We start from the raw sequence: 14473 nt of genomic DNA, 5'->3' as shown, positions 1-14473 counted from the left end.
GCTGTTGTTGTCAACCTGTATTATAGGTTTTACACTTCAATTTGAACAGTCCTCCTGATATGCCCCCCCCAGAGGTTATGTGCTTCTGAGAACCTCAAACGCTGGAAGTTTGCTTTGAAGAAGTCAGGGAGCTGTGATTTATCTCTGATTCATCTGCTCGGGATTCATATACGTGCCTGCGATGCACACACCGTGATCGCCACAGCCGGCCTGCTCTCCATCTGAGGTGCTCCAGTCACTTGCTTTGAGGGTTTTCACAGGAATGAGGTAACTCAGAGCCAAGGTTGTTTTTTTCTTTCTCAATTTTGATATGAAATCCATTGGAATCCATGCAGCATATGCAAATCTCCACTGCAGAGAGGAGACCAGCTGTGAGGGACGGGGAGGTGGGTGGACATCTGGTGCTGTGATTCGGCCGTGCTTCCATCAGGAGCTCGGCACTGCTCACCCTTCAGCGGTCTGCTGACTGGCTGCAGTGCCTTGCCAGTGTCCCGCTGTGTCGGGGGGCTATTTTTACACACAAAGATGATGCTCCCTCTTCTTGTCTCTTCTTTGTTGTCTGCACAACAGCTTCCTTCTTCCCCCCTTCAATGTGTGACCTTGATATCCGGAGAAAACGAGTCCCTTCGCAGCTCACCTTTCTGGCAGGGAGACATTTGCATGCAGGTACACTTTCCAGGCACCCTGGCCTCCCAGGCAGATGACGAAAGTAAAGCAGAACCTCGTGCACCTCGCTCCAGTGCTGCCCGGAAGGTGTGTGCCTGCGGTTGCTAACCTCAGACTCCAGCCCGGCTCTTGCTATCGATCAGATCCCTATTAACGCGACTGCCTCCCTCCATGCTCGGGCAATCCCCCTGACAAGATCTGATGGAAAGCAAATCTGGTAACAAGGTGTAGAGATGATAAACGCCATGTCTGAGAGCTCCAGGCACCTCAGTGTTGGGAATGCCAGCTGCCAGCAGGACAGGGGCACAGTGTGTTTAAACCAGTCTGGTTGCATTTTGAAGGGAGTTTGGCCACAGCTCACAGGAACTCTGGTTTGATGTGTTCCTTGAGTGCTCCAGTGATGGCTGATGCTGGGAATTCATAATTATCCAGCCCTCCCTTAGAACTGGTGCAGTCATTGATGCCCACTTTGAATTCTGTATCTGCACACAGCCAGTAGGGATTAGGCATGGCATGTATACAGACACACACAACCCCTGAGTGTGATTAATAAAAAACAGTTCCGTAAGTTGCTGGTTGTAGGCTGGGAGGCACTAAACCCCTCCGTTAAGACTCATTTATAATCATCGCTGGGCATTGAAGATACTTTGGCTACCAGTACATTGTCACGCCCTATGTTACCAGAGGAAATTATTTCAACACGTCTATTACATTAGTGCTAGGTAATCATGACTTGCACTTGAGAAAGGGTTACATTTAAAACAAAACAAAAAACCAAGACCAAACAGCCATCGAGAATCACGATTTTAATTTCAGTTTGGCGTTAACCTACATTTAGTGATAACAGAACAAAGCGATCGTGTTCCTAGCAACCATCAGTGAGCGTTGAGGAACTAAAAATAGTAGCGCATCAGAGCAGCCTGCGAACAATGGTATCTAAAGCTTCATGCATTGCACCTTCTGCTGCCAGCATTAATTGTTCATCTTGTATGGTTGTGTCCATATTTATTTATATCCTTGACATGTTAAAAAAAAAAAAAAATGTTAACGTAAGATGCTAAGGGTCAGATTCATATACAGTCTCGTTTAACATGATCTTCTCCCACAAAATCAAAATGAGTTGGACACAAAACCAGTTATTTTTTCTTGATTCTCAACATGCTCTTAAGACTCTTTATGTTGTTTCACAAGGGGACTTTCTGAAAGATGAATGTCCTTACCTTGTCCTTGTGGAAGGATGTGGAAGAAGGTGATTGGTCCCACCTGCTGTAGTCAATGGCAAGGGATCTGTTGCTGCCCTGTTCCGAGCGCCTCTTTCTTGTTTCAGCCCCCTGTGCTGTGCTCTCACTCACAGTGCTGGAGCTGTAGTCCACACAGAGACATACACACCAGCCAGTCTAGTCCCTGAGGACAACCTCCTTCTTCCACTGTCCCCAAGTGCTTCATTTGACTTGATAGTTATATTATGATAGTTCATTAATCTGTGTGATGCTTTTACCCAATTATGGAACTGTTTCTAATCACTGAAGGGCAGAGCAGCCATTGTCTCTGCTGGGAACCCTATGGTACGAAGTCGAGGGGACCTAACCACTCCACGTTGCTGCCCAGATACAGTTCAAAGCAGAAGGTCAGGGATACAGTGGTTCTTTCCCTGGCCTTTAACAGGTGATGAATTTAAGAGGCTTATAAAAGGCGGAGAACTCCTGCTAGCTGAGTGATGCAATGCAGCACTGTGCAGTAGTGGTTAGGGATCTGGACTTATAACTGGAAGGGTTCAAATTCCAGGTGGGGCAATGCTGTTGTACCCTTGAGCAAGGTAAATGCCCAGCTGTATACATGGGTACAAATGTAAGTCGTCCTGGATAAGAGTGTCTGCTAAATGACAAATAATGTAATGTAATGTAATGCAGCCATGATTTAAATAATGGAAGTCTCTCTTCCCCTACGCCGGTCTGCACTGTGAAATTCAATCGGAAAAAGTGACTTTAGGAGGTTAAACATGATATATTTGACATTTCTTGGCCTCAGTGGTTGTGTAGCAACAGAAGACAAAGTATAGTACCTTCACCCCCCTACAGGGAGTACGGTTGCCTTCAGTTCAGCTGCTCTGTGGTCTCCCTCTCAACGTGACTGTGCGAGATCTCTGCCACACAGGTTAGGGAGTAAGAGATTTTTAGAAGCTGTGCAGCAGTGATTGATAAATAAAAATAAAGCAAAATAAATATTTTAAATCCTGGCTCATAAAAATTTTATTATTATGAAAATAAAATCATAATTCAAATTTAATTAGCATGTGTTTGTTATGTAGTTATTGCCAGATTTATTGTGGTTTATTGTGATTCTCAACTTTGCTGCACCTTTGGCAATTTCTATTCAAATTCAGAGTGTATATATTTATATTTACAGCAAACAGAGCATGCCTTGGTGTATTCACTAAGGACTTGAACTCTAAAATGTCATTATGTTTGATTATAAAAATAATAAAGTAAATAAAGTATTTTTTTCTGACTGCTTCCAAACAATTAAACACAACACAAAATTTTGGCAAATATGCCTGCAAGAAAAAAGCAATAATTTTGGCATACAATTCTCTACAAATTGTCTGTAATACAACCAAATCGAGCCCTTTAACCTAACAATGGCCCCAGACTACTTCAAAACCTTTATCAGCTATTGACCCCAGATCCTCTTTTTCCCTCTTCCCAATGGAAGCCTATTAAGCCGCAGGACTGGCATTTGAGATTGAATTAGCGATTGGTGTATGTGTAACAGTTCTGCTTTAACCTGGACTGGAGTCTCACAACACGTTTCCTGGAAGGATCCACACTTGCGGACCCGGAAACCCTCACAGGAGAAAGGGGACCCAAATGTGTGTTCTTCGAGTCGCACTTGTTTTTATTTTTAGGACCGACAGGCACAGAAGCTAATGTGGAGCAGATACCTTTGTGAATTCACCCCAGATTTACACTGAATGCCAGGACACTGCGCTGAAAGACACAGGACTACTCAGTCATTGCTGTAGGAGAGGAGACAAATGTTCTCTTTATTGAGATCACAAGAACATCAAAGAGTCTGGTAGAGTGTAGAGTATATAGCAAAAACCTCACTGATCAGTAATAGAAAACAACAGCTTGCGGACTGTTTAATGATTGATTGATTTACTGTCCATAATTGATTAATTTTGGTGCTGTGGTTACTGTATCTGTCTGGTCTGTTTGTTGGTTTGTTTTCACAGTGGTGTAATAAGCAAGCCAAGTCTTACTCACAGACAACTTGTGAAGAGATAGAAACAAAAAGTTCACAAAGTAGACATGACAAAGTATTAAGTCATGAAAACTGTGGCTTTAATGTAAACACTACATTCGATTGGTTTTGCAGCACAAACATCCCACAGGAGAGAAACACCATTCACTAAAAAGGAAGAAAAAAGCAGCACAAAAAAGCATTCACTGAAAATAAAAAATAAAAAATGAAAAGAGAGCCTAACTGGTATATATAATACACTGTATTCTTTTTCTCAGAGCAAAAAGGCTAAAAGGGAAACAACTTTCCAAATCTACTGGTCAGTGAGAGCTGTGCTTTTTCTATACAGACCCGGAAGGTGAAGAAAGGCAGATCAGATTACAGTTTTAAACTAAGAGAAAGCGCACAAACCTGTACAGCCACACTGTCTCGGGTTAAGACAGCTGTGTTCCAAAGTGTTTTTTTTTTTAAAAATACTCCAGGCTAGTAAAGACATTGCAATGCAGGGTAAACAGGCAAAATAATCGGTACAGTTCATAGACATCAATATGGGTAAGTAAGAACGGTATCATGTATCTCAGGACCGTTGCAAAACTTTTAAAAAAGGGGAAAAAAACCTTCTGTAGCTACAAAGCACAAGAAATAGACTTTAATATTATTATTATTATTATCATTATTATTATTATTATTATCATCATCATCATAATCATTTTTTTAAGCTTCTACTTGTAAAGACTGTGCTAGGACCAGACCTATGGCATTCTACAGACATATTCCGCCCAGGAACCACCGTCTTCAAAATCTTACATCAACTGGGAAGGACGGCTGAGTTGGTCTTTATTTTATTTCTTTTTTTTCCCCGTTGACGTTTATGTGTCTTGTTGTTGATGTTGTTTTGTTTTTTGTCGTTTTTAATTATTACATTTTTTTCGAAAGCTTTTACATTTTTTTAATTTTTTTACCTTTTTTTTGTTGTTTGATGTTTTTTTTTGTTTTTTTATTTTTTTTACAAAGGCCAAAAGGTCATGCTATCTGAAGGGGGGGGTGGGGGGGTGGGGCGGTGGGGTGGGGTTAACTGTGACATTAGAGTCCATTAACCAGCCTGCAGGGAGATAAAAAGGAGGAGGGGACGGGGAGTTGGGGGTGATGGGGTCTGGGTTGGGGGGTGGGACGGGCTGAGGAAGTAAAGGGGGCTTGAGGATAGATAAATAAATAAAGTAATAAATTAATTGACAATAATAAAAAAAGTAGAAGTTCCTTACATGATATTCATATTTTTCTTTTTTTTTCTTCTTTTTGTTACAATAACCTAGTGCTTTTAAATCTACCCCAAGCTTGCCATAGAGAAGGTTGGCACTGATATGACACTTAAAATAGCATTGGCAAACGTGTGGTTCACCGGTGAGACAGTGAAACAGCACACACGCCCCAGCCTTGAGGCGGGGGGGTGGGGTCTGTAGAGGGAGGCCCAGCCCTGTTTCGGGGTGGGGTGGGGGCGTGGGGGGGTAGACTGACTGCAGGGAGCATGTGCTTTCAGATTCCACAAGTGACAAACAGTATTAGCTGATATGGTGCAATCCTGTGTGCGTCCTGAATTGGGTTGTGGTGTTGGTTTTTTTACCATCTAAGATATCAAACAGCTGAACAGAACTAACTGTGTACTGTGAATGCCCAGTCCCTTGACTGAAATCATCAAAACCAGATTTATGGCTGTGATTTCTGCTGTAACTATTCTTCTTATTATTACTATAATTATAATTATTATCATTATTATTATCATAACTATTATAACTATCATCAAAATCAGCTAATTTCTGAGGCACCACACGTCAAGCTAGCCCCCTGTTGGTATTCAAAATAAATATACATAAAACAAACAAACGACCGAATGAACGAACAAACAAACATTTAAAATATTAAATAAAAGACATTTCTTGTAAGAAAAAACAAAAACAAGTTGTTCAGTTAAAACAAGAGACACAGTGACAGGGGCTAAATCTTCTATCGTCCTAAAGGGCTGGGGTGCTATAAGAAATCAGTTCTGTTGGCAGCTCTTTGAAACAAACTAAAAAGATTATTTTTTGTTTTTTTTGTTTTTGTTTTTTTTAATATATATATATTTATATATATACGTTACGCCTTTTATTTACCAACTTGCATTTTAATAATCATTACCAAATTAGTTCCTATACAGAGGGGTCAGTATAGCCCGCAGCCTCGGAGGTTGTTTGCGATGATGATGTCAGTGACCGCGTCGAACACCACCTGGATGTTGTTTGTGTCCGTGGCGCAGGTCATGTGACAGTAGATTTCCTTGTTGGGGGAGCGGTTCTTGCTCTCAAACTGTGCCTGGATGTAGGCGGCTGCATCCTCGTAGGTGTTGGGACCTGGGGGGAAGGAACAGGGAGAGGGAGACAGAGAGGGAGAGAGGGAGAGAAACACACATACATACATAGGTAAATTTCATAATAACAAGCTAGGTTACAAATACACAGCATTTGTAGACGTGCCAGAAGACTATTGCTATTGTAATATGGAGTTCTCTCACTCTAGGTGTGAGTAGGAGCAGGCCGTGCATCCCCATCCCCCTCCCACTCTCACTCCCGTCTGAGATGCCAGGGCTCAGGTGACATATTCCACACTGGGTTCTTAAGTAAAAAGCCCCGTTTCAACCTTTCAACCGGCCATCAGTAGTTCAGTCATTCTCTGCACCCAGAGCGCGTCTCTGCAGGCACAATCAGTGAGAGGACCCTCTTACCTGTGTACTCGGGGAAGCAAATGGTCAAGGGGGACTTCTTGATCTTCTCAGCAAACAGGTCTTTCTTGTTGAGGAAGAGAATGATGGAAGTGTCAATGAAGAATTTGTTGTTACAGATGGAATCGAACAGCATTAGAGACTCGTGCATGCGGTTCTGCAGCAGGAAAGAAATAGAGGAGAGGAGAGGAGAAGAAGGGAGGACGAGATGGAGAGAACGAGAGAGAGAGAGAGAGAGAGAGAGAGAGAGAGAGAGGAAAGGTTAGCTCTGAAAATTAAAGCAGGGATTGTTATATCCAAGTGGTATGCTCAGAAAAGCCCCCAAAGCATTAGTCAAGTCAAGCACTTGTATTTAAAATAAGACAGCAAGGTACAAGGGTCATTCAGTCAGCAGTTAATTAGCATTGAGATGCGTTGTCACTGCAGCCCAGCGTTTATGAATTTGCCACTTGAGGAGAGAGAAAAACATGTTATGTGTATAAATCCTTTGAAAAACATGCCACTGCTTCTTCTTTCTTTCCAAGGTGAAGCCCAAAACAGACACAGGAAATTATACTTATTCAATTAATAAGTCATACACCCTCCTCAGAGAGGTTTTGCTTGGGTTGTGAGGTCTCTGGTTCCTGGGAATCGCTCCCCACCTGACTGCTGTGCACACAGACACACGCTCGTGCACAGGAACCAGTGCACGTCCGTCTCCAGCACAGCGGGCTGAATCTGGTAATGGTACTAACTAGCACCAAGGAAAAAGAGGCACATGAGGTCAGTGGACATCCACGAAGACTGGAGGCCTTCCCTTAGTAAGGCTCACCCCACACAATGCCAAGGGAACCGTTTGAGAGAGGAGGAGAGCCCTTTCACTCACCCGTATACAGGTACACCTGTTATGCACTTCGGTAGAGCACAAATTTGTGAAATTAATAAATGTTAAATCTGCATTTTCAAAATCATTAAAATATCAAATTTACCCACTATAACCCCACCCAACCCTGGTTCCCCATAAGGTCACAATCACCGGTATCGCCTGCCTTTTGTGTTCTGCAGGGGGGCATGAAAAACCCTGCAGCTCGCACTGTGTCGTGAGTCTTGCACACCAGTCTGCAGGAGCTCAATGGCAGGCAGTCTAAGCCAACACAACAGCACATTGCCACAGAGATACTAACAGCCTTTCCCTCTGTTTCTGCAGAAAAAATCTAATGAGGAATGTGCTCTGTAAAGAGCGAGAAAGCACAATAAAATTGAATCTGCAAGCATTTAAAACTGGGACAAACAGTATAAGCTTCTATTATATAAATTAACATTCATGCAAAATAAATAATACAATGTACAAATCCACCACCTTAACAAGAGAGCATGAAGCACACACTGCAGATCTTGTTAATCCCCTTGGGAAAATGATGACACTGGTTCTGGAACTATTCAAATGCAATCCCATTTACAGATGACAAAATACAGAATACAGAAAGAAACGAACAAAGACTTATTTAGTTTCTTACAATGTTCTCCGAGAAACCCGGAGAGGGAGGGAGAGAGAGAGACAGAGAGAGACAGAGAGGGTGGGATCAAATTAGAAGTAAACACAAAACCCACACTGTGAAAGAGCTTTATTAATTTAGTACTAATCAATACATTACCACAGGTCAATAAATAATAACAGCAGCTAAGGATTTATTAACAAATGAAGAGCCACATTACTACACAATGACATGAAAATGCAGCTTTTACTTAACGTTCAAGAAATCTGAAGCGCAGTGTAAAGCACAGGCAGGCAGAGGGGCAGCTGGCCATGATCACTGATTAGGGGCGTGGTCATGAGGGTCTGGAGGAGGCCTGGACAGGCTGGGGCTGCTGATGCTGAGAGTGATAAAGGGGAAAATATATCTGTTTTGTGCTTTAAGATCATATAATTTTCCTAGTTTTTGTCCTCCAAATGCAGACGGCTAGTTGAAGCGATTTTTAACATCCTGCCAGCAATGCTAACAAAGAAAAACAAACCAGACACTGAACAAACAAAACAAAGAGCTCAACCAAAAAAAAAAAAACCCATACTGTCGTCCTCTGGCTGAAACTGCCCTTTGTTCAAAGTAAAAATGATGGCAGGCGATCAGAAATACTCATGCCCTTCCCGCATCGTTGTTTTTCAGACCACTTTATCAGTTAAGGCTTAGATGTTAAAAAATGAAAAATAAATACAGAGATAAACAAATCATCGGTGCCTTCCAGCAGGGCTCATCACTCATTCGCTGTCCTTTAGAAGCCAGATGAACACATCTGCCCGTACAGCCTTCCTGGGGGGCCACCCTTTCTCATGTGGCAGCAGGATCTATTTCAAGACCCCTCCCCAAGATTGTGCTTTAAATACCACAAACTAATGTAAAAGTTAATTTAGCCCCTGAAGATTACTTCAGCTCCCAAGCAACAAAGGCACATGGGCTTGTGTGAGGAGAAGCTCTCACAGTACTCATTTCCTTCGAGACACAGACAGAATAGTGGGGACAAGGGCATTGCTGTCTGAAATGCAGACATGGCTGCCTTGCTGGGGAAGCTGCAGTGACTTCTGTTTTTTGTGTCACCAGAGATCTCACCTACTTAATTTAATCCAGTCAATTAACCAATTAAGCCTAGTTTCCAGGTTGTAAGCAGGGGTGGTATTTACAGAGACCTACCAGGCCTCCAGCTATGGGGTTTGCCCATCACCGCACAGGGGCACTGCACAGGGGCACATTACCTACTGTCTGACTGTGACTGGAGTGGTCGACAAGCTGTAAACTGGTCTGGTCTCTTTCAGTACTCTGATATAGGTGCTCTACCTCACCCTACTGCCCAACCCTTTACTCAGCAAAAATCTCTCCACTTCCCTGCATTTGCTACTCATGCTTCCTCCTTCTCCAAGCCTCTCACTGTCTGTGCAGATTGAAATAAACACTCACAGGCAAAATTCCACTGAACAGAAGAAAGAACCCTGTAGAAAGGGTGGAGAGCACTAACAGGAAACAGGTTTCAGCACATCCTCCCTATAAACACCACATGAGCTGTGGCATCACTGTGTGCAGAATAAGCAACAAGAACCAGACCCGAAAGAGAGCTGGAGGACTGCTGGTAACACCACTGTGACGAGGACACAGGCACCAAGGTCTGCGAATTCGGTTGATGTCCTGCTATTGTTCAATACTATGCAGTGTGAACAAGCAAAAGGCAGGCGTGTGTGGGAGGAGTGCGTGACTGCACACTTCACAGAACCGAACATCAGAACGCTGCTGGAGGATTGGTCCATCGGTATTCCAAGCTGTGCCAATGTGCAGTGTGATGTCATAATCAGAAACAAAGGCTTCCTGTTCTTACAGAGCACTCAGTCATCTGTCTTGCAGCAGCAGTGACGGCACAGAGGGCAGAGGTAGTGCTGGACAGTGCCACTTTTTGGCTGGTTGCAACCGGTCAGAATATCCGGTGCAAACCATAATCCCTGACAGAGGCTCCCTGTTGTACAATACACTGGCATAGGCACTGAGGCCTATTGCAGAGGCCTGGAAGCAGAAACAATCCCAGCTTGGACAAAACACTGGGGCTCAGTCTGCAGTGCCAGGGACCAGTCTCAAACCGACAAGCTATTGAGGGCTGAATCACGAACTTCAGTTCACTCGGTTCACTTCCCGAGTTTTTGGTTTGAAGATTTGTGAGTAAAACGGCGCAACCCTGGCTGGTCGCGTCGTAACTCACCATGCAAGGCCACGGTGACTTTGGCGCAGCCAGCCGTGCCGAACAAAGACTTTGGCACCTGTGTGGAATGGAAGCCACCTGGCAGGTGTGCTTCCTCACCACGTAAACATCTGTGCTTTACCAGGAAAAAGACAGCTTGGTTTAATACTTGTACAAATGCAATAATAATTATCATGATAATAATAATAATAATTTGGTCGCAGTCTGGTGTGCAATATTTATTATTATTATTTATTTCTTAGCAGACGCCCTTATCCAGGGCAATAGAATTGTACTGTGCTGTGTCACAGTATAGAGATTGGCACCTATTTTAAAATGCTGTCAAAACAAAGTGAACAAATACTGTAGTTAAGGCAGGTTAGCAATTTAGGAGTTCACTGAACTGAAGGACACAGCATAGGAGATATAGCATTAAGACTTCCTCACACTTCACCTCCTCTCTGCATTTCCCTGTTGAATACGTTAACAATCCTCTCCTCTGAATGCTAGTCTGTAATTTCAACTTCAATATCCCCTAATTAGCTGCATGTATCCCTTGCACCACATGTGCTATTTTTAAGCTAAGATTATGCACTAATTACGTAACATACCAACATATGTACATACATTTACTGAGGAGCCAATTCAATTTTTATGTTTTGAGGGAAAGGGCGATGCAAAAATTAAAAATACAAACACAGCATTAGACCTGGTAGGTACATGCAGCCATGTTGCGACTCCTTTGCACTGTTAAATGGATCTCTGAGATAATCACCAGGGGGGTAGATCTGAAAGCAAAGCATATTCCAGTAACGATGTTCATTTCCCTAACTTTACTTTGAACACAGTAAAAAAAAAATCAAAGAGCACAACGTCACATTATTTACAAATGACTTCCACTACGGCACTATCATGTCACATTTTCATTTGGAGCTTAGGTCTTCTCCATCCTGTCAGATAATAAAATATAAAAGGCACACAAAGCAGAGCGATAACGATAACAACAAGACACACACAGCCAGAACAAGAACACAAAAGTGAAAAACAAACAGCAGGACTTGATTTTAATATCAGTAGTCAAACATGCCTTTAAAAAGCTGTGTAAACGAGAAAAGGCCAGGGGTACCACAACCGATTCGGAGTTGAATAATTATTTTATAAAGTATATTACAATCCATAATTCTGGTAATAAATATATCTATTCACGTTAGAAGGGTATAAATATAAATATTTCCGTAAAGTTACTGATTACAAACAAACAAACTAGTATCTTCCTGCACAGTATAGAAACGGGTTTGTGTTTTACTATCTCTCTTTTTCTTTTCCAAATGATTTGAAAATATTACAATCCTGGAACCTCTGTGTGGTTTCTTGCTGGTATGAAGAAGCCTCTCTCAGTGGCTGTACTGGTCCATGACTAAAACAGCTGCGACTGCTGTACACTGACTCAGAGAATTAAAATGGATAGATTCTCTGAAGTCTCTACAATATCCTACTCAGTGTAAAATGGCCAGAAGACCAAACCGCAAATAATGAAAGAAGAGGTTTTGAGCCAGAACTGGAGAGCTGTGACACAGGATAAATAAGATGAAGATCGACTTTTTATGTTTTGTGTTTATATATAAATATATTTTACATTATTATTTTAAATCATAAGGTCTCCAGTAAAAAGACAATGCAAGCTGCTAAAGCTGCTAAAGGGAATGCAGAACGCTCCTCCTAATGCTGACTGCTACCTTGTCCTTTTTTGGCATGTCACATTGGACGAAGGAAAGAGATATTTTCAATCGAGGGGCTTCGCAAACAACGATCAGTGTGAGCCGGGAGTCTGGAGCCGGCTGCAGCAGTGCTTTTTTCTATTGGAGAACAGCACCCTGAGTTAGAGAACATCATTTGGTTTTGATTGACAGATGTAAGTAATTTTTGTCAGAATTACTTGAATTTTTAGAAAAGCAAGATCTATAGGCGACAATTAACAACTCAGTAGGATGGACAGAGCATTCCAGATGGATGTGGTGGAGTGCAATTTTCTAGTGTGCATTAAAAAGGGTGGCTGCAGACACATAGGGCCTGGTGATTCGGTTTGGGTTTGAAGAACTAGAACCACTGCCTGCAACTGGGCTGACGGCGTGTGTGTGTGTGTTTGCGTGAGCGTGTGTGTGTGCGATGAGGTGAGGTTAGGGGTGCTGGTCAGTTAATTTTGTCATCCTGTTCCTATCAGTTTCAGTATAGTCCGCAACCCCGCAGGTTGTTAGCAATAATGACATCTGTCACGGCGTCAAAGACAAACTGAATGTTATTGGTGTCAGTGGCGCATGTGATGTGGCCGTAGATCTCCTTGTTCGGGGATTTGTTCTTGCTCTCGTACTGCAACTGAATGTGCGCCACCCCTTCCGCAAACGTGTTGGGCCCTGGAAAGGATTACAAAACACAACAAAAACAGAGGGGGGAGTAAAGAGATGTTTAAATGTATCCTGGAGAAATTAACATCAGTGTATAGTCTTGTATTAAATGAATTAAGACTTGTTTGTGTGCTTGTTTGTGTATTTGTTTGTTTAACTTTTTAACACCTTGGTTGAGTTGGGTGAAGCTTTCAGAATTATTTTAAAATCAATTAATGGTGCTCAGGCAGGCTTCAAACTGCTGGTAGCTGGATTAAAATGGAAAAGACAAAGGACTCTTGTTCGGTGATCTAGACGTATCAGAACACACAGGTCTGCTAATTGCCTTTACGAGTTTTAAGGGCAAAATGTGCCAGCTAACGTGAAGCTATATTTATGAAAAGATCGCAGTGCACTTAGGAAAGTGTCTTCAGGGGAATTTTGATAGATAAATCTGTTCTTTAGTTCAAGGGCGAATATAAGACCCACAAATGGTTCCCACTATTAACCCAACCCCTGCACTGCCATTGGCCCAGCTTTATTTCCGTCTTTTTCCGAATGAAACCTGGATTTTCACTGTGTGTGTGGGGGGTATTTTATTAACTTACAGTATTTGCTTCTATAAGCTTTATGTACATGAGGGCCTCTCTGCCACGTTGCTGATCTGGACAATGTGTGTCTCTCAGACGGTGCCCAGTGGCAGACTGAGATAGCAGACTCCTCCCAACTGCACCCAGATAGGCAGACAAGGAGCTCAGTCTCTACAGGACGGATAATAAAACCCCAGATCCTGAATCCCTAAGATCACACCTGTCCTTCAAACCTGCCTAACATGGCCTGTATTACACATGGGCTGTTTTCTCTTTCTTCCCTCATTAAATGAATTTGCATTTTTTATTTTTCAAAAGGAGTGACACTCCCATTCGTTTAGCTGATATTAGTGTGGTGGCATTTCATCGACCACTTGGCTTTCATCAAGGTTTTGAACCTTTGGTGCCAAAGCTGTTGTTTCTTTCAATTAATCTTCCAATTTACATTCTGTGGCATGTGCTCTAAGGACTTAATATATTTATTTAGTTACTTAATTAATTAAGTTGAAGTCTATATTTAACTGCCCACTTCTCGTCTCCCTGCTGACTCTATCCCATGCATGCCTCCCCCTCTTTATGCCTCATAAGCATACCTGATGTAGCTTGATTTGTATACTGTTATAATGTATTTTTTCTTAATCCAGCACCAACCAGAATCCCGCTCTAACGTGTCAGAAAGGACCTCTCTCCTGACATGCATATGTACACTCACCTAAAGGATTATTAGGAACACCATACGAATACTGTGTTTGACCCCCTTTCACCTTCAGAACTGCCTTAATTCTACGTGGCATTGATTCAACAAGGTGCTGAAAGCATTCTTTAGAAATGTTGGCCCATATTGATAGGATAGCATCTTGCAGTTGATGGAGATTTGTGGGATGCACATCCAGGGCACGAAGCTCCCGTTCCACCACATCCCAAAGATGCTCTATTGGGTTGAGATCTGGTGACTGCGGGGGCCAGTTTAGTACAGTGAACTCATTGTCATGTTCAAGAAACCAATTTGAAATGATTCGACCTTTGTGACATGGTGCATTATCCTGCTGGAAGTAGCCATCAGAGGATGGGTACATGGTGGTCATAAAGGGATGGACATGGTCAGAAACAATGCTCAGGTAGGCCGTGGCATTTAAACGATG

At 42.5% G+C, this 14473-nt stretch overlaps 1 protein-coding gene across 2 annotated transcripts in view; it reads right to left on the bottom strand.

Moving 5' to 3' along the window:
* Positions 1 to 3988: 3988 nt before the first annotated feature.
* gnao1a (guanine nucleotide binding protein (G protein), alpha activating activity polypeptide O, a) overlaps positions 3989 to 14473 on the bottom strand; it is a 92498-nt gene continuing 82013 nt past the window's right edge. The window contains exons 7-8 of one of the 2 annotated variants that reach the window (XM_066713528.1): positions 6668 to 6821; positions 3989 to 6296 (exon numbers count right to left, since the gene is read on the bottom strand). In XM_066713528.1, coding sequence (XP_066569625.1) covers positions 6109 to 6296; positions 6668 to 6821 — 342 coding nt within the window. In that variant the 3' untranslated portion in view covers positions 3989 to 6108. Of the gene's footprint in view, positions 6297 to 6667; positions 6822 to 8253; positions 12772 to 14473 lie in introns of those variants that run through there. The other variant, XM_066713529.1, reaches the window with a different exon arrangement.

The sequence above is a fragment of the Amia ocellicauda genome, chromosome 9 (assembly GCF_036373705.1).
Source record: "Amia ocellicauda isolate fAmiCal2 chromosome 9, fAmiCal2.hap1, whole genome shotgun sequence".
NCBI lineage: Eukaryota > Metazoa > Chordata > Actinopteri > Amiiformes > Amiidae > Amia > Amia ocellicauda.
Note: the sequence above shows the minus strand (reverse complement) of the source record. Positions and strands in the feature narration are given on the sequence as shown.